This window comes from Panthera leo, chromosome B1 (assembly GCF_018350215.1).
Source record: "Panthera leo isolate Ple1 chromosome B1, P.leo_Ple1_pat1.1, whole genome shotgun sequence".
Lineage (NCBI taxonomy): Eukaryota > Metazoa > Chordata > Mammalia > Carnivora > Felidae > Panthera > Panthera leo.
Genome location: NC_056682.1, coordinates 2,922,531 through 2,943,164, shown reverse-complemented (window position 1 = coordinate 2,943,164; position 20,634 = coordinate 2,922,531). Strand labels below are relative to the sequence as shown.

At 43.3% G+C, this 20,634-nt stretch overlaps 1 protein-coding gene across 1 annotated transcript in view; it reads left to right on the top strand.

Moving 5' to 3' along the window:
* The window catches only part of CSMD1 (CUB and Sushi multiple domains 1), a 681,511-nt gene that overhangs the window by 503,570 nt on the left and 157,307 nt on the right, over nucleotides 1–20,634 (top strand). The window contains 2 exon segments of the mRNA XM_042934172.1: nucleotides 2,876–3,085; nucleotides 12,821–13,009. Of these exon segments, the coding sequence (XP_042790106.1) occupies nucleotides 2,876–3,085; nucleotides 12,821–13,009 (399 nt within the window).

The window sequence follows — 20,634 nt, the reverse complement described above, 5'->3', positions numbered from 1 at the left end:
ATAAGACCATAATTGCCATAATTCTGTTCCATTTCAAGTTTGATTCCAAGTCCGTAAAAGGCCACCTCTACTGTTGCCTTCACTTGGAGATATTGGCCATCTTTAACTTTTGTTCCCCCTTGATCTGCTTGCTGGCTTTCATTTCTTCCTTGACTGTGTCATTCTATGAATTTCAAAACGTATCTCTGGATAAATGCATCTGAAGTCTGCATATGAACATCTGAAACGAGCGTATTTTAAGCCGTGTCCCTGCTGTTTGATTTGATACCCAAACCGCGAGTGCGTTCTGCAAGTGTCTAGTCTTGCCCTAGTTTCCCATGTTGTACATACCTTGGGACATAAATAAAATGTCAGCGATTCAGCAGTTGTTTGCATTCATCTTCATGGTGACCAATGTGTTGGGTGTTCATAAGCCTTTGCAGACCACAGCAGTCAGTGGCCCCGACTTTGGCACATGTGCACTCAGAAAAAGGCTCCGTTAGAACAGTTTTATTATTAGTATCAAAACCCTTTTTGGTCAGATCCATGGGCCATGATGCAAAAGAAGACTGTGTTTCTAACTCAACACTGGGTGAGGGACTAAATCAGTACTGATGTGTACCTCGCTAAGTGGCCAGGAGCTCAGCTGCCACAATAATGTTGAGGGAATAGTTGTAAATTAAGGGACTAAGGGAGCCCCTAGTCCTTCCCTCTCTCCATCTCTCTTTTCTTCCTTCCTTCTCTCCTTCTGTCCGTCCGTCCTCTCTGTTTCCATCTCTCTCGATCCCTCTTTTCTTTTCATGCTGCTAAATTTCTTTGAACCAGCATATTTGCTAACATTTAGAAAAAAAATTAACACTTCATTGATGGTTCTTCAACAAAGAGAAATATTCGACATTTTGAACTATTTACAAAAATGCTTTACATTGATGGCATTGCTCTGTACTCCCGTATGGACGTGACCTAGGGATAGACAAGCCAAAGACAGACTGGGATCATCCTTCCCTGGTGGCTCGTGTGCTGCTAGTTTATAGATTCAGACTCTGACACCTGGATTTCATTACTTGTTCTAAAATGGTCCTAACACTTGGTTGACGGGTTAAAGCTCTTTCCCCTTAGACAGGATTTTTCTCCTGCCTTTTGCTTCCTCTGCCCCTTTCTGAAGTATCCTATATTTTTTTTAAGTTTTTTTTTCCAGTAATCTCTACACCCAATGTGGGGCTTGAACTCATGACTCAGATCCGAGAGTCACCTCTCCTGATGAAGCCAGCTGGGCACTTCTGAAGTTTCCCACATTCTATTCTTTCCTTCCTTCCTCTGGCAGTCAAGGTTGAACAAATTTAATCCAATCTTGCCCAATGAGAACTGGAGTATCTCCAGCTTTCTGAGATTGTTCATTCTTCTACAGCACGTTTTCTAAACCAGGAAAGCGAGCTCTTTCCTGAGACGTGGGTGTAAATCTAACTCTGCTTGTCCTGTGCTGCACTGGACATAACACCTAACATCTCTGAGTCACGTTATGATGATACCAGTAAGGACTTCGCTGGGTAACTGTGAGAAAAATGTCGCTTGGTAACGTGCAGCTTCAGCTTGATAATTGGCCTCACACTTCCGTCCAAACAGAGGGGGCTGTGACGTTCTGTGCCTCCTCACGGTTTTCTCTGTGGTAGATGACACTGTGTTTCTTGGAAGACTATATTTACTGAGTGCCTATATCTCTCTCTCCTACTTGGCTTGAACTTCTCTCATGCTTTTTTTCACTGAATTCTGCTTTCGATAACTGTATTTCCCATCAATACCCAAGTAGATATGTTTGCTTGAAATTTTCTCTGCACTTAACACTAAGTGAAGCCACCCATGAAAGTATTATCTTTACTTTTCCAAACCTAGAAAACATGGGTCACTATAGGAGATGACAAGCAAAAATAAAGCTCTTCTCTATCAAGAGCAGATGAGCCATAACACAAAGTAAAGCTTTTCTGACGTGTTGGGAGAATAATCTGTAATGGCTATTGGAATTCTCAGTGTAGGCTTTACACACCTAAATGAATTACATGGATTTATGTGAACACAGATGCCTTTGGAGTTCTATAGAAACTATTTAAGTGGCTTAAAATGTATCAGCATCGGAGTCAACTAGATTTTCAAAAATGGCACAAAGTCATAGCGAATCAGTCCAAATCATTCTGATTTTTATTTTCTTCTAAATTATCATCGACCTCTTATCTGGTACATAGACCAATAGGATCCCAGTGACAGTGGTCACTTGGACAATCTTTTGGTGTGTGAACCGTGCCAGGGTATGAGATTGAAGTGTGGAAGTCACGGTGGGGTTTTAGATTGGGTTTTTTGCAAAAATCAGTCACTGGCTTTGTGTGCATAATGCAACTGAAATAATCACCTGCTAAACTAGCCAGTCTCTTGTGTCATGATATGACCATCCATTTGAAAGCCACTTTGAAAGGCTGTTGCACTTTTTTTAGACCCATTTCAGCATCTTTCTTGATGAAGTTGCAAATTAGCTTATGGATGATCCAACATACGTACAATTCATTGCCAGACGAAATCATTGCCGTCCTTGTGAGTACCAGTCATACTCCAAGCATCATGCCTGTATATTTCTGTGATGTAATGCTAGTAATTGTATTTGACAAAGATGCGGACTGAGAGACATTAATTACGTGAACAAAGGTCATACAGCCAGTAGGTGGCACAGGTGACATTGAACCAACGAGCGTTGTTGCCCAAAATGTGTGCTCTGCCACTGTGACTGCCTTGTTCTGCCTCCCGGAGGATCGTGCGTGGGGACACTGATGCCATTTTAATCACTTTTGACACACGTTGCCCTTATGCATTTTGATGTTAACTCTCACTAATTTTGCCTATTTTTTCACAGGTGCACATATTCAATTTCTGAATTTTTCTACCGAAGCTAATCACGACTACCTTGAAATTCAGAACGGACCCCACCACGGCAGCCCCATGATCGGGCAGTTCAGTGGCACAGAACCCCCTTCCTCCCTGCTCAGTACGACACATGAAACGCTCATCCACTTTTACAGCGACCATTCCCAGAACCGGCAAGGGTTTAAACTCACTTACCAAGGTAAGGAATCAGCAGAAACCCAGATTTATCTCTTAAACTGAATGGAAATAGCATCCTCCCCGATGGGTTACAAATGTGCAGAGCTGGAACCACTGGTTCCCCGACTGGTAACGGACCCAGGGCTGCTCACACAGCGTAGATGTGAGCAGAGGCCTGGACGGGGATGGGGGCACACCGCACTGTCCCCACGTGTCGCCGCCAGTCACGCCCTGCTGCGGCCCACATCACACTCCTGAGCAGCTGGCCCCGCATCACGCACACCTCCCCATCTGTCACGGTCCTCTGGCTGCCGGGGCTTCTCGTCCCCTCCGGACGTGCGGGCGAATCCGGTCACCGCGGCAGCGGGGCTGGAGGCGTGTCTCCTGCACTGGCTGTTGTCAGAGCTCGAAAATAATGGCTGAAGGTATCAGTTGAGTCACTTCCAGTTACACCAGGAAGAAAATGCAGTGAACCACCTTCGTTTTTAAACTCTCTGAACGCGAGACTTGAAGACACGTTTGAATCAAGCCTCATCCAACCATTTTTGACAAGAGAAAAAGTTCAGAGTTTTCATTTCATACCAGATGATTTAGCTGGCATTTCTTGGTTATCGTTAAATCCTATGAAGCTGGAAATGTCAACACACGGGCTTTTCGTTTTTAAAAATCTTAATTAAATCACTTGCTTTCTTTAATTTCATCGACTGCCTTTGAAATTAAGGGTTTTACTGTTTTACTCAAAGATGACGCATTTTATGTTGAAGTTTCAGACATTGGTACTCAAGTTGTTACTTAAATATAAAATCTACACTTAGATTTCCAAATCTGGGGTCTCTTAAGATACAGAATCCCAGTAGGAGGGAAATAAAGGCTGGGGCAGGGAGGAATGCGGCAGGAGACGTGGCCAGAATGTTCTTGATGCAGATGGTGTCCTTCACTGCTTCCCGCTGTACCCCATCCCCCTCAAGAAAGTGTCGCTTGCATGCACACACACACACACACACACACACACACCACGTCTCTTTAGACATGTATTTTTAAGTGTATTTATTTATTGAGAGAGAAAAGGGGAGGGGCTGAGAGAGGGAGAGAGAGAATCCCAAGCCGTCAGCTCAGAGGCCCACTTGGGGCTCAGACTCATGAACTGTGAGATTGGGACCTGGGCAGAAGCCAAGAGTCAGAAGCTTGACCGACCCAGCCACCTGGTGCTTCTGTTTATATGTAATTGTCAGTGTCCCTTCGAGTCCTGTCTTCCTTCGGCTCCCACTTTCTAGGAGACATTGAAGCACTGTCTGCACCACCTGTCCCAGTTTCTAAGACTTTCCCCACCTTCTCCTTCCCATTCTCATCCAGACTCTGACACAGCATCGTGTCCAGGTGTTCTTTCATTCCAGCGGCCTTCCGTGCTGCTATACCCCCCGCCACGCGCCGTGGCCCGTGTTCTGTGGTAGCGTTCGGTGGTGTTCCCGCCTCTGGCCCGGGACCCTGCCCCCTCCCTGAGGGCCCACACAGTCTCTTGGCGATTCCGCTGCCCCCCCACCCCCCTACTGCTTCTCACATCTCTGGGCCTCGGTCGTTCTCTTCTGCCGGACAGCCGCGCGTGCAGGGCTGGCCGAGCCCCAGCTGCTCATCACCCCCTTTCCCCCAGTGTCCTCAACGCATTCGAAGCCTGTGTGGTGTGAGTGCTGGACGGCCTGGCTGCTCCTGTCCCCGATTCCAGTCCTGCGAGTCCCGGGGCCGGGTGTCTGTCCCGCTGCCACGCATCCCCTGGGCATCGGGCTGGCCCGTGAGCCCTGTGTGCAAAACCGACCACACGGTTTCTTCTCCGGGTAGGTTCCTCTTCCAGCCTTTCCCATCCCTCTGAGGACACGGTGCGCATTTGAGCTACCCGCTCCAGCTGCAGAACTGGCGTACTCGCGCCCCCGTGCCCGCTTTCCTGGGGACGTGACCCCGTGCGTCATGACTCTTGCCCCAGCTCCCAGTTAGGCAACATCGCGCAGTCCCACCAGATGCCGCCACGCATCTTGTCCTCACCGCCCTCCCCTCCTCTTTGTCCCTGAAAACTGTCAGACCCTTCAAAGTCCTACCACGTTCGTTCTTCCCACTTCTGACGCTAAGGCATCAACAGCCCCCGTATCTAGAATGAAATGCAGAACGACTTCAGCCTTGGTAAAGTGACCCTCTAGCCGAAAGGATTATTTAGTGCCCCTGGAGAAAAGGTCTCCTGCAGCAGAAAGAACAGGACTCTGACCGTAAGATCAGCGCAGGTCTGGAGGGGTGGGAAGAGGGGTTTTCCTCTACAGGGAGGAGCGGCAAGGCTACGGGGGCCTGGGTCTGGGAAGCGGGTGAGCAGGAGAGACCGTGGTGGGTGGTGAGTCAGGAAAGGTCCTACCCTGAGAGCAGGCTGCCCGCGGAGCGCCGTCTGCTGGCTGGGGCTCGGGGGCCCAGTACGACCTGGTAGGAGCAGAGACCAGTGTTTTGTTCCGGCTCCTCGGTGGGAACAGGCGGTGAAGCTCACCATCTGGGAGACATGATGAGACGAGATGAGAATCTGGAGAATTCGTGTCTTGTCCAGCCACAGGCAAACACGGGTGTTCCTGACTCTTCTGTAAGTGGCAGGGGAGGGGAAGGTCTTGGAAGAAAGGCATCTCCTGGCACGTGTGCGTGTGCGTGTGTTGGGGGTTCCCTCACCTTCCTGCTGGAAGGCTTGGCAGGTGTCTAAGGGAGATGTGGCTTTCACCTCGACACACCTCTCTCTGTTGCGTCCTGTCCTCTTCACCTGTTTGTACGCTGAACTTGAAACTTGAATCATAGTTGCCATGAATTCAGTGCTTCTCTTTCATATTTTTGTATATCTGGTGTACACCCTTTACCTAATTCTATTGAAGTACATTTTATTAAAGTATGAACATTTCATTCATGATCATCATTTTATTTATTTTTAAAAATTTCTTAATGTTTATTTATTTTTGAGAGAGAGAGAGAGAGAGAGAGCGTAAACAGGGAGGGGCAGAGAGAGGGAGACACAGAATCCGAAACAGGCTCCAGGCTCTGAGCTGTCAGCACAGAGCCTCACGCGGAGCTGGAACCCACTAAATGTGAGATCATGACCTGAGCCGAAATCAGTCACTTAACTGACTGAGCCCCCAAGGCATCCCTTGTTTACTTTTTTTGGAGTTTATTTACTTATTTTGGTCAAGGGGGAGGGAGCAAGAGGGAGGGAGTGCAAACGTGTAGAAGAGGGGCAGAGAGAGAGAGAGGGAGAGAGAGAATCCCAAGCAAACTCCACAGTGTCAGCACAGAGCCCAACGCAGGGCTCAAACTCACGAACTGTGAGATCGTGACCAGAGCTGAAATCGAGAGTCAGCCACTTAACAGACTGAGCCACTCAGGCACCCCATGATTGTCATTTTAGACTTGGCTATTACATGGTGACCTCCATTGTTCAATTGGCATGACTTTAATGTATGAGTCAATAAGAAAAATATACATAATTACACATCTCAAACCATGAGCTGCCAATTAAGTGATTTATCTCACTTGATCCCGAGGACTTTTGAAAAGTCTTCCCCACTTGGAGTATTCTTAATACTGTATTCAAAATTTAACTTCTCTCTCCTTCTTGGCCTGCAAAACTCAAGTACAAATTCCCATGATTTATATGGAAGTTCTGGAACTGTATTTTATCTTACTTAACTCTAACCTCCACAGTTCGAAAAATATTTCTTGTTTTATCTCTCTTGATATTTTCCAGATAGGGTTATTAAGGCCATGTCCACATAATTCTAAAGCTGTCAATTACTGAAATCCAAAAAGAATGATCTAAAATGAACACACAAACACACACATACACAAAGTCTAAATAAGAATTATTTAGACAGTAGCTCATAAAGTTGCTGCAGTTGGCTAACAAAATACTACAATTTTTAATTGTCAGTATTTAGATTAGATTTCATATAGTTTGTGAGATACCCATAGATCCACTTTCCTTTTTTATCTCACAGTGTCAGAATCTGTAAACATTTGGTCAGTGTTCACATGTAGGGACAGTCCCCTGAAGTGTCATAGTGATGGCCCCTTTCAGAGTAGAAAACCATTGACTTCAAAAATTTCCCTTATCCCCTGTGAGCTTTGAACATTGATGTTGTCTGTGCGGCCTTTAAACATTTGATTTCGTGAAGCCTCATCTAGGCCACACATCTGGTTGGCTGAGCCGAGCACATGTTTTATTTACGTGACGTCTGACTCTGTTTTTAAGTATCCATGCTGAAAATAAATAAATAAGCAATTCTTAAACAATATATTTTTTATTGCAGGCAGTGAGTTGGCTATAATTGAGAGCTACAAAAATAAATAAAAAGAATGAGAACGTGAATTTGAGGTACCCCAGTTTCTTGAAGGTCATCATATCTGACAGGGATGGATGGTACTTAATTAGATTATCGGTGTTTGTCATTTTGTAAAATGTATAAATTGGCAAAATGACACAATTCTGATTCGAATGTCACGTCAAAATTCCTAGGTCGGACTTGAGATTTAGAAGTTAAGCTCGTAATTAATAACTCATAAGAAGCTGCATAAATCATGCAGGCATGTCTTGTCATTCTCAACGATGCCTGGTTGTGCCCCTATTCTTAAACCTCGTCGTTTCTTTATGGCTCTAGAAAGGTTAAAAATGTTACTAGTGGATGTCGCTGTCTGGAAGTTACATGACTTCTACAGAACTTGGAAAATGGAAGGTGGAGAGTCGTGTTGAATAAAATTGAGTTCATGTACCCTATTTCTAAGCCAAAAACTGAAAAACTGATGGAAGCCTGAAGATATTTATCAGTTCATTAGATACTGGAAAATCTGTTGGATATCACAAATATGACTACGTGACCCCACTGGCTGTCCCATTAAACACCTATAATTTAAACACTTGATGCCCTATTGCTTGAGAGTGATAGGTGTAATAGTTCTTTTCCTTGAGCCCAACAAAGGATTCCCTTACTCTTATAATATTGGTATGGGCTTATTGGTGTCTAGATTTTCATAATGTTTATGAAATTGGGGCCATTAAGAATTTTAGCGACTCTGTCTCTTCTGTTTTTGGTTTTTGTAAGTTAACATTTGGAGAAGTTAAATATTCTCCTCTCTCTCTCTCTTGTTCATTCTTACATTATAATAGAATAGTGTAGTGCCAAAAAGTTTAAAGGTAACTTTAAGTACCTTAGGCATAGGAAGTAAAAATGTCTTCTTTTTTTTCGAAGTTGCACTCTTTTGCTTTTTCCTTTTGCTATATGTACTAAGCACCTTTATTTTTGTATTTTAAAAATGTTTTATGTTTATTTTTGAGAGAGAGCGAGAGACAGAGACAGAGTGCGAGCAGGGGAGGGCCAGAGAGAGAGGGAGACACAGAATCTAAAGCAGGCTCTACGCTCTGAGCCATCAGCGGAGAGCCCAACACAGGGCTTGAACTCAAACTGTGAGATCATGACCTGAGCCGAAGTCAGACGCTGAACCGACTGAGCCACCCAGGTGCCTCAAGCATCTTTTTTCTTTTTTAAAGATATGTTTAATCTGCTTCTCCATTTATTCATTCATAAAACTCTTGAATTTAAGTGAATTGAATCTATGAGAAAATAGGCTTTAGTCTGTCGATAGTAGATAGTGATCCTTCCCCTGTAGGAGGAGAAGCAATCAAACCACCTTCCTGTGCAGTGAGCCCGGGAAGGGTAGCTTGTAGCTGGTTGTATAAACCCACTGCCCATTCCTTACGGACACGAACATACTTGTCTGCATGAAATTGATGTGTTTCTACAACTGAGTTGTTCTTTTTCCTTTGACCGTGATACTCTGAGGCACCTTGAGCTAACAAGAGCAAGGTCGGGTCTACTCTGTCCTTTCCACCCGTCTGAGTGAGTGAATCGAGTTCTCTGCAGGAGGCTCCTTAGACACATCAAAATGCTTAAAATAGCGGACAACTTATAGTTGTGTCAATTCCCATCCACTCAAGGGCAACCTGGTCAAGATGGAGAAAGTGCCTCCAGTGGTAGTTCATGGGCTACACTATAGAGACTAGGTAGAGCCTGCTTGGAATTCTGTCTCCCTCTCTCTGTCCCTCCCCATCCCCCCTCTCCCTCCCTTAACATAAATAAGTGAACATTTAAAAAGCTAAAATAAAATAAGAGTTTTTCCACAGTGTAAAGGTCTTCACGCAGAAAGTCTGCCGAGCACCCACCCGCGGTTGCTCAAAGCACAAGACACGATTGTAACCACAATTGGGAGCAAGCGACTTGGTCAGCCATCCCCCAGCCAAGGCTTTGGGCTGCCCCCAGAGCATGGGATTGGCTGTCACCTCGGGGACGATGTAGGTTGGCTTCACTGATGGGTATGGGGAGTTCAGATAACCAATAAAGAACGTTCAGTCTCACTGAGGAGTGAGAAACAGGGTCATATCCTTGTTACAAAAGAAGACAGATGTGCCATTGGAGCCATCATAATGGCTCCCTGGGACACAGGGAGCATCCTTGTGTGTGCACTTCGGGAATTCTCTGGACTGCTGCATGTGGCTCTGTGGCTCCTGGAACCCCCTTCATTTTTCCAAGGAGCGGGAAACCAAGCTCTTGAGGGAGGGTTCAAAGTCACATTCACACGGACGCTGATGCAAATTAGAGTGACCCTCCCTGTGGCAAGGCCGTGAGGAGACCCGTGTGAATTTACATGTGGTACATGCTGTTTCCCGTGACAGTTCATTAGGAATCTCTATGCACTGGGGCACCTAGGTGGCTCGGTTGGTTGAGCGTCCGGCTCTTGGTTTCCACTCAGGTCATGATCTCACAGTTCGTGAGTTCAAGCCCTGCATCAGGCTCTTCACTGACAATGCAGAGTCTCTCTCCCTCTCTCTCTGCCCCTTTCCCGCTTACACACTCTCTCTTTCAAATAAATAAATAAGCTTTAAAAAAACTTTTAAAAAAGGACTTTCTGTGAGAGCACCCATCTGCGGTTCCCCCTGCTTTCATTGGTACCCCAAGGGGTCTGCCAAACCATGGCTAGAATCTTTCACTGACGACGGTGCTCTGTTGAACGCCGTCTTGATTCTGCTCACGTGGAAACCGCCATCCAGTTTTGATGTATATTTATATACATATATATGTATGTATATATAAAGGTTTTATTAGCAGTTGTATGTGATACATTAGAGGACCCATTTCTCCAGCAGAGTTTATTATGCTTCGAGCAAAACAAGCATGAGAACGAACTGCTGATTTCATTCTAAGAGTATTATAAAGAAGGAAATTGGTTGACAGTTGGAGCCCAGTATGGGATTCTCCGTTCTTTTTGTGAACCTGCTTCTGATAAAGTAAATTTAAGCTCAAATAACAACATTGCAAGCACTGTGGGTATTTGCTAGGCCATTTGGCCCTGGCTTTCAGGAAAAGGCTGTTTTTATGGCTTTCAGGGTGAGGTGGCCCTTGGGGGAGGTGGGTGACTGGCTGTGGATTTGTCACGCTGGCCCAGGAAGGAGCACAGTAAGGAAATGAAGAAATAGACAGTGTGTGTTTGTGCATATGATGGTGTAAACATGTACAGGTGTGTGCGTGCATATGTGTGTGTGCGTGTGTATGTGTGCATAAACGTGTATGGATGTGTGAGTGTGTGCGTGTGTGTGCATGTGTATGTGTGTGCAAACATGTACGGATGTGTGAGTGTGTGTGTGCATACATGTGTGGTATTTCTGTGTGTGTGCGTGTGTATGTATGTGCATAAACATGTACGGGTGTGGGTGTGTGTGCATACGTGTGTGGTGTTTGTGTGCATTGTATGTGTGTGCGTGTGCATCCATGTGTGCACAGCGTGTGCACCTGTGTGTTCATGCACGTGTAGTTCAAAGAGAAAAAGACGTGCCGATTGGTCTTGGCTTTCTGGTCTGACGTTCCCTGTCCTTATACTCACCAGCACAGTTTTCCAAGCTTCTGGTTTTCAAATAGGATGTGGTAACATTCCAAAAGCAAGTAAAAATGAGAGACTTGCCACTCTGATGCTTGACGTACTTTCCTTCCAGACATGTTTTCCTTTCACTCAGGTTTGAATGCTCTTTTCTTTGGAACAGTTATAGATTTATTTCCCCTTGAAGTCTGGTACTAGGCAGGATATTTCAACAGTAAGATATTTTACTTATGAGATGCAGAAAAAAAATTTGGAAAACACCTCTGTAGAACGTGCAGCTATTGTCTTTATGCTGGATTGCAAATGCCAAAATTGTGAGTTCCAAGCACTTTTTCTTTGGCAAATGAGGGCTAGAGCTTTGCGTTTTGTTAATAATAATTGTGCTTATGATGCTTATTGATCTGGAATAAATCCTTAAATAGGTGATTTTCCCTTCTATTGTCTCAGGAATTTCATGTTATAATTTAGCTTCACCAAAAAGGAGTCCCAGAAACTCATTATATAATTGCTAAACTGTTTGACTTTGTATAAACAAGTTATATCTCCATACTGAGTTATTAAGCCTATGTGTCAAAAGATGGCATTGAGTTAAAAATACTCCAGCAAGCTTTTTCCTCTTATTCTCAATGCATGATAGGTGCAACTCCCTATAATAATGAAGCGCATTACAAATAAAATGGAATAAATGTATTATTAGCACATCACAGTTGATAAAGCCTCGTTGCATAAACCACGTCTGTGATGTCCACTCTGATCTTGTTGAGGAGACAGCCCTCGTCCTGTGCTTGCACAGTGGACACCAGAGGGGAAGTCTGCAGCTGCTGGAGATTCACGAAGGCCCCATTTTTTTTGGGGGGGGGGCCTTTGTCTACCTCCAGGTTCTTCCTGGTATCAGCCCCCAGAGGAGCCAGCACCATAAATGACTCCAAGAGGCTTAGAGGCCTTTGCCCTGGTACCCCTTCTGATTTCTGCTTCTTGCCTGCCGTCAGTCATTAGCTGCTTATCTGACTCTTGTCCAGAGACATCCAATTGCAAATATAAAAATAAGGAAAGCCAAGTAAAATGTGAAATGAAGTGAAATTGTGAAATTAAGGGATTTTTAATCTGCTAACTACAGTGAGGGTTTAACCATGCTGTTAAAATTTCTAAATTTATCTCACAACATTGGAACTTGCAAAGACACCGTATCAACTGCACAGTATCCTTATTACATGCAAAATATAAATATGTATTATTTACTACATAAACTAGATTTTAGAAAAAAACATTGTACAGATATTGGTTGCTGGTACAATTTTTCTATGGGCTCTTTTTTTAAAAAAATAAGAAAATGAAGTTGATTTTTAAATTTTATTTGTAACAGACAATTAGTGAACAAATCAAAACATAATAACTCCATATTTCCTAGTTATTAACCCTTAGAATGGAGTGCTAGTATAATTCGCTTCTAAATTAAAGGGAAATTAAGTCCACATTCACCTGACATTCTTTACAGGCAATTTTTATTATCATTTATTTTACCTTTTTAAAAAAGTCAATTCATTTCATATACTTTTTTTTTCCCCCAAGGTAAATGCTGTCAAATTTATATTTGGTTTGTGCTTTACTACTTCTAAAGCACACAATCAAGTGTTTATTAATTGCAAGTTGTTTTAATTCCGTTACTGCTACTAATTGTTTTACTTAGATGGTAAGTGGCAACTTAGAAAAGATATTTTTCAAAACTTGCTGGAAACATCCATCTTAATAAACTGCCCATGATCCCAGGACTGTCAATTCCATACTAACCTAACTTCTTACATGAGCTTGATTCTGTCCGTTTCAGCCTATGAGTTACAGAACTGCCCGGACCCACCTCCTTTTCAGAATGGTTACATGATCAACTCGGACTATAGTGTGGGACAGTCCATATCCTTTGAGTGCTACCCTGGGTACATTTTAATCGGCCACCCAGTCCTCACCTGTCAGCACGGGATCGACCGAGACTGGAATTATCCTTTTCCAAGATGTGACGGTAGGTTAACCGTTCTTGGCAATGATGTAATTTTCCATGTATATAATAGTGCATTAAATGATTAAATGGATGTTTTAGAGAATCTGTTCACCTATTCAACAAATATTTATTAGCGATCTATTATGGTAAACTCTTTCTACCTAGTATCTCAGGAATATCATGCCAGTAAGTTAAAAAGATGAACAAATAGGCCTTGCCTTCAATGGTTGTTATAAAGGAAACAAAATAATAAACACACATTTATAATGTGAAACCAGACATAAGAATTGCATGAAGAAGGATGGCATTTGCTTGGGAAGTGATCAGGGACATCTTTATGATGGTAGTGGTATTTAGAATTACGACGGTTCCACCAAATTACGGGATTAGTGGAAGAAAGAATGCTCGTTCATTTTACCCTAGATGTTTTTTATTGTTTAACTTTCACAGTTATCATTTATTGCTTTTGTATTTTGGGAAATGGGTTTTGTTTTTTAGTGGGCATTGGAGCATACGTACTATTTTGCTACTCAGAGATAGGGCATCAGAGGTAGAGAGAATAATGAAAGCAGAGACATCCTGGAGAAACAGTCGTAGGAAAGTCGCAGCTCAATAGTACATGATGATCAGGGTTTCTCTGGAGGGCTGGGAATCAGCTTGACCGTCAGTGGTGATGGAGGGAAGTCTGGATTCATCAAATAGCCCTGGTCAGAGGAGAAATCACTTCTTTAAAGCTTCTGTATGGCAGCCTGATTTTTTTTTTTGATGATTTCAAAATTTTTGTAATATCAAGTTGAAGTTAATAGATCAAGCATGTTTTTCATGAAGAAAGCATATGAAACAAAATTTACTGAAAGTCTAGTATTCTAACATTATAAATACAGTCCCTTTGAGTGAAAAAAATAACGAAATTACCAACTCTGTGGTCATTTGAAATGCTAAACATTTATATCCCAGGGGGCAAAAGGGAACCGCAACTCGCTGGGTTTCTGTTTCTACTGAAAAAGTAAAAACAAACAAACAAAAATAAACCGAAAAACAAAAAAACAAAACAAACAAAAAAAAAACCACCACCAGTGGACTTCTTAAATTAGATTTTTCACCTGTATTTTTCTATTCTACGTTATTGTTTAAAGAACTATGAAAAGAAACTTCAGCTGTATTTTAAGAGATCCTTAGTCTGATGCAAATTTAATAACATATAGAACAGCATTTAAAAATTTTTTTATAAAACTAAGTCTAGCAGTAGCATATCTGGTGCTTTTTATTAAAACATTTAAGGGACTCCCGGGGGGCTCAGTCGCATAAGCGTCTGAATCTGGATTTGGCTCAGGTCATGTCTCATGGCTCGTGAGATGGAACCCACCTCAGGCTCTGTGCGGACAGCCTGGAGCCCGCTTGGGGTTCTCTCTCTCCCTCTGCCCCTCCCCAACCTGTGCAGGCTCACCAGCTCACTCACTTGCTCTCTGTCTCTCGAAATGAATAAATAAACCTAAAAAAAACTCTAAAAACCTTTTTTTTTTTTACTATTCTCCATTTAAAAACTCACATTTTTTATATGTATAGAATACTTGGGATTGTCATGATTAAACCCTTTCCTTAATTGGAATTTTCCCCTGAATCCTTTGAATTCATCTATGCACGAGAGACTTCTTGGCTTGATATTAAAAAGTAGAACTAAATCGTTAATTAGGCTTCATCACTTTTTCAAGCGAAGTTTTCAAATATAGAAATAAATGCTGGCTTAGAATTATTTTGTCAGCGTGAAAATAACAAAATACATTGTGACGTAGCTTAAAGGGGACGCCACCTCTTATAATGACAACATGATACGTCACACTACCCAGAGCCGGCCACACTGATGCGGAAGTCCTCCAGACATCCAAGTCTGCCCCGGGCTCCCGACAGCACCTGAAAATAGGAGATTTGTCCCCAAGCCACCCTGAGGTTGGGAAATTCACTGAAAGGACTCACACAACTTTATTATATTATATACTCTATTATATATAATATTATCTATTGTATAATAATACAGCTATTACATACTCTGGTTGTGGGTTAAAACAAGGAAAGGACACATTAAAATCATGGGAAAAGTTGCATAGAGGACGGGAGGATGCACCCGTCTCAGAGCTGACTGGTGACAGTGTCTTAAGGAGCTCACCTGGGTGTTGGTGCCCAGAGATTTTCATCCGGGCAGGGCTGATGGCTGGATTGCCCGGTGGTTGGTGTCAGCTTCCAGACCAGCTGACATCCTGTGAGGCAAAGGCCCCACCTTCGGTCACGTGGCTGGTACTTCCGGCATGGGTCGCCCCCTCCTGGAACTATTGAGTAGACGCTCCGACCCCCCATGAAGCAAAGCCGCTCCTATCGGGTGTGCGGTAAACCCCCTCCCAGACAGAGGGCTAGACCTCTCCACAGGCAAGGTCAAACGCTTTACTGCACGAGCATCTTTACCGTCGTGTCTCTCTTCATATCTATAATGTCACAGAATAAGACAAAATAAAACATAAGATTCACATAAAATTATATCATAAATTACATTTTCTAAGCAGCGTCCAACGTGTGTTTAATATCCTCTCCATATTGGATTAACTTCCAAAAAAACACAAAACAAACGGAGGATATTATTTTATAACAAAAGGTATTTTTACGTGTGAAAGGTTGTATTTACAAAAAGAGACATAAGAAAAAAAGAGTGTTTGCTAAGCACGGTGGGCTGTTAAGAGGTCTGTCGGGGTCCCCGTAGGCTATGGTTAAGCCCACAAAGGACACCGGCAAGGTCCGATTGCCCAGCATACTCAGCCTGAAGTGCATTTGGGTTTTCCAGTGTGCTTTTTCAGTTCAGGCTTCTTCTTGGTGTGTAGGACAAATACACTGGAAAACCATCTTCTAAGATCCAGCCCGTCCACTTCAGGAGACTCTCGGGGTAGAACAGAGATACTGTGAACAACCTCTGGCAACTTTAGTAAAAACTGAGTAACTCAGACAATTATGGCTCAAGAATTCTAAATGTTAGATAAAGTACGATAAAAGTATGATACCTATTAAAAAAGAAAAAAAAAAAGGTCTCAAAGTGACTTGAGAAATTCAAGATGTTATTTTTGCCAGTAACATAATCATACAGAAGTCCCAGTTAAAAAATGGATTATAATTGTTAAAATATGGCTTAAAAAACTTGTTTATTAATTTACTAAATTAATTTGATAATCAAATATGCATCTCTACTTACAAATACAGTTTAAAATTTTTGGATATTTTGTTTACCTAATTAATCTTCTCTTACCTAAATACTTACATAGATATACTTTTAAGATCATTTTTAGAGTTAAGCACTGTCGTGGTGCCTGGGTGGCCCGGTCGGTTAAGCACCCGACTCGATTTCGGCTCAGGTCATGATCTCAATTTTCGAGCCCCGCATTGGGCTCTGTGCTGACAGTGCAGAGCCTGCTTGGGATTCTCTCCCTCTCCTCTCTCTCTGCTCCTACCCTGTATGCTCTCTCTGTCTCTCAAAATAAATAAATAAACTTAAAAAAAATAATTTAAAACGTATATTTAAAGTTAAGCGCCGTCAGGATATTCCTCACCTTAAAGTGCAGTAGGATGTTGATGGGGAACTATCTGGACAGAGATAATTTTTAGGATAATAATGTGTTGCAATTAGTGTATTAGTGACTACATTTAGATTGAATGATTTTGTGAGCAGAACCCTATTCAACTGCAGAACCCTAACTGACATGTGGAATCCACGTAGCCAAAGAATATGTTATTATGTACATAGTTTTGAAAATTAAGGTTTATCAAGTTGATTGATAAATACAGAAAATAATCTCTCCTAATAGTTTAGAATAAGAATGACATTCTAAAGAATACAACTAACTTGTATTCATAAATATTATTTTAAATACTCCCATTATCAAACGGTTCCTAAGATAGAGCGCAGCGTGTCTATCTCAAAACCATCATAAGGAAACCAAAGTGAAGAAAAACAAAATAGGTCAGAAATACCTACGGCGCCGCACACATTCTGTGAGATTAGGCATTCCGTTCCTGGGTACATTAATAGTCAAGAGTTTAAAATTCATAAATATTCATGCCAAATGTAGGTATTGGTTGTTTGGTACCTTAAGCTTTTTCTTCATGCTCTCATTAGGCAGAAATCTGGACATAATCCTAGAGAAAACCATCCATAAATTATCTATAACTGTCCTAGTGGATATTTAGGGTTTTTAAATTTTAATTTCTGGTTGAAACAACTTAATAAGCTCTTTCTATCCATCTCAGTTCAGAGAAAGTCACTTGGTACATGTGTTGTGGGGAAGAAGCGTAATAAAGAGATGTCTCAGTGCCCCTTGATTTTTCCAAGTGTGGCCTCAGGTAACACGAAGGGTCGGTGTCTCTCCACCTCCCCGTGCCGATGTCCACCATGGCCACCAGCTCATCTTCCAGTATCTTCTGGCTGCGCGGGAGCTTGACTTGGCGAGACACACCCATCCCTTGTTGTCCGAGCCACCTCACAGCTTCACGTTCTCAAATTACAGCGGAGGCGGGTAGGAAGTGAGGGTGGGGTGAAGGCTACGTAGGCACAGATAGGCACTGACTACATTTCACATTGAATGAGGCGTTCAGAGAAGTCGTCACCTCCATCCTGGTCAGGGTAGCTAATGCTAGCTCTAGGAGGTGATGAAAGAAGATACCTTAATGCTCTTTATGTACATAGTTTTCTCTGGAGAAATACATCCAGAGATAACTGGAGAGCTCTCATTAACCATACTTCACACGGCAGCCCTTTCTCACAACCTGTTGTTGATTTGTGTGTGCATACTGTGTGACACTCGACATTCACTCTGGCACTCCAGGCCACCGTCTGTGCCTTTTTCCTACAACAAGTCATGCTGTGACACTGCTGGAGAGCCTCCGTTGGAACCCAGTTCTGACTGTCTCCCCAGGGAAATTCCCTGGCCCCGCGGGGCGGCCCCTGCCCTGCCCCCCACTTTGGATACCAGTCGCATGTCCGGGTTATCACCTGTCCAGAAGTCCCCATGACTCCCTCCTCCTATGGGACTGATTTGCTAGAGCAACCCACAGACCTCAGGAAAACGTACTTCCGCGACTCCAGATTTATTACACAGGACGTGACTGGGCAAGAGCCAGATTGAAGAGACGCAGGGGGCTATGGGGATCAATGAGAGCAGGTCGTGGGTGGGGATGAAAAAGAACACGGTCCTTGATTGTGTGTTGGGAGATGAGCAGAGGGTTCTGTCCTCTCCAGCTGAGCCATCTTCCCAGCACCCCAAGTGTTCACGCATCGGGAAGTTCTCCAGACCCCTTCCTTTGGTGCTTTCCAAGTCATCTCATTAACATAAGCGCTGCTGTGGTTGGAAGGGTCTTGCTATGAATAACGAAGGAGAGCTTTATCTCTTTTGTCATGTAACTTTTATCCAAGGATTTCTGGAGCTCTGTGCTAGGAGCAGGGAGGTATTCCTAATTACTAACTGCATCACGATATTAAAGGTACACTCACGAATATATAAATGAACATGTGTTTATTTACTCTTTGTGTCCGTGAAGTGGAAAAGAGCCTGTCGCGCGTGTGGCTTCTGATTGTGAAGCACGGTGCAGCCGATGCCCATGTCGATGCGCTCTCTCCTGGCCAGCTGGGTGCTGTCCTTGTCCTGCGGGGACCAGGCTCCCGGGCACACGGTGGCGAGCCGGGAGGTGCCTCTGCTTGGCTGTGGTGCACTGATCCTCCTGTGTCTAGATCTCCCCACGGAGGCTTCGTGATTGATCTCCAGCTCAGGGTCCACTTTGAACCTCACCTTCGGGGAGAGGGCGGATCCGTGCCTTGCTGAGTTAGGTCACGCATCCACTGTCTCTGTGGCCTTAAGTGAGAGGCCACCCGATCGTGCAGATCTCCGTGCGCCTTTGGGACCACTGCAGTGAGGGCCAAGCCTTCTCCGGGCTAACGGGCCAGGAAGAGTGCTAAAGGAAACGTCAACTCTCTTTTCTCTCTAGACTACGGGGCAAGATTTGCCTTGTGGAATTTTATATGCATCGATGGAATATTATTAGTTCATGTGACAAGCAGTGATTGTTCTTTCCCTCATCATACTTATATAAGTTGGCTTTTATACTTACTTATCATTTGCTTCGTATCTTTCTTCATCACCATTCAGTGAGCTCCACAAGGCAGCGCTCTGTGGTTCTCCACTGTGTCCCCTGCTCTAACCTCACATCTCCTGGTACATAACCGATTCTCAATAAATACTCATTGAATAAGTTAATGGCGGACTTATTCTTTGACTATCATCCACAAGTCATGGCAAGGATACCTGACTTCCTCAATGTCCTAGAGCTAGTGAGTGACATCCAGAACTTCAGAAGCCAGCAATGTGTCCTACCCAGAAAAATCACCATATTGTTTCTTTTGCCCTTTAAGAGGTGGCACAGTCCTTTTCTGTTTGCTTGTTTTGTTGTGTTTTATCACCATTGGGAAGGGTGCTACTGTGTATAATGTGGTTATACATTTATAAGGTTCAATCTGAAAAGTCAAAATGCACAAGGGAAGTCTTGGAGACGATAGATTGTAAGTCAATACCACATCAATAACCTCAGGTCCACATAAGGTTTGTCAGCCCACTGACTTCCATGTGTTCCTTCCTAAAATATTTTGTGGTGATTGTCTTATTCATTTTCAATTTATTAGTCATTTCTTCTGTCTTATTTATCGTGATCTGAGTTAGGCAGTGGGGATCAAGGAAAGCAGGTGGTGGGTGGAGACGGAAAGGAACACAGTCCCTGACTTCTGACTGCTAATAGTCTGATGGTCTAACGGTGGAGAACAACTACAGCTAATTGCAGCTGCATAATAAGTGAATAACCATGGCCATCCAAGGCCAAACCACCTTTAAGGGGGCAGTAACACTAGAGTCGAGTTCTTAAGAAAGGGATCAGCCCACCCTGGCAGCAGGGTAGGAGAAAAGCGTTTGAAAGATTCATGCAGGGTGAATATTGGCATCATGCTTGGAGGTGAGAGAACGTATGACAGTTTTCTGGGGACACCAGATTATAAGTTTCCGTGGGCTTCAGTTTACAAAGCAAGGTTTGCCTGACTCCAAACCCCACTTATTAATAATTATGCCATAAAACTTCCAAAATGTTCTCTAAGGCCCCTTCCTCTATGGATTTTTTCCAAAACTTGGACCAGATTCCATCTGTTGTGCCCTGGAACATTTTCTCCTTCCTCTGAAAAAGTACGCAGGGGCATGATTAAGGCCGGATGTCCCATACTGCCTCAGGGCATGTCTGTCATTGGTCAGCACTGTGAATTGTTTATTGAAGTTGTTTTTCTCTTTTTTTAAAAACATTGTTTGGTCTGTTTTCTCCACCTAAATTTTACACCTTTGGTGACAAGTCTTTGAAAGCCCAAGAAGATTCATGCTAGGAACAGCCACTCATCCCACATCTATTGGATTTTGGTTGATTAAAAAGTCTACTGGTTTATGACTTGATGTATTTATACCACTGTCTGAATGTAATAATGCGTTCAGATTATTCTGCTAATATATAGTCACTTCATTTCTCCGTAGATAAGACAAAATAATTGTCATGGCAACAGGGAACACCAGTTCGTTAAGTAAAATAAA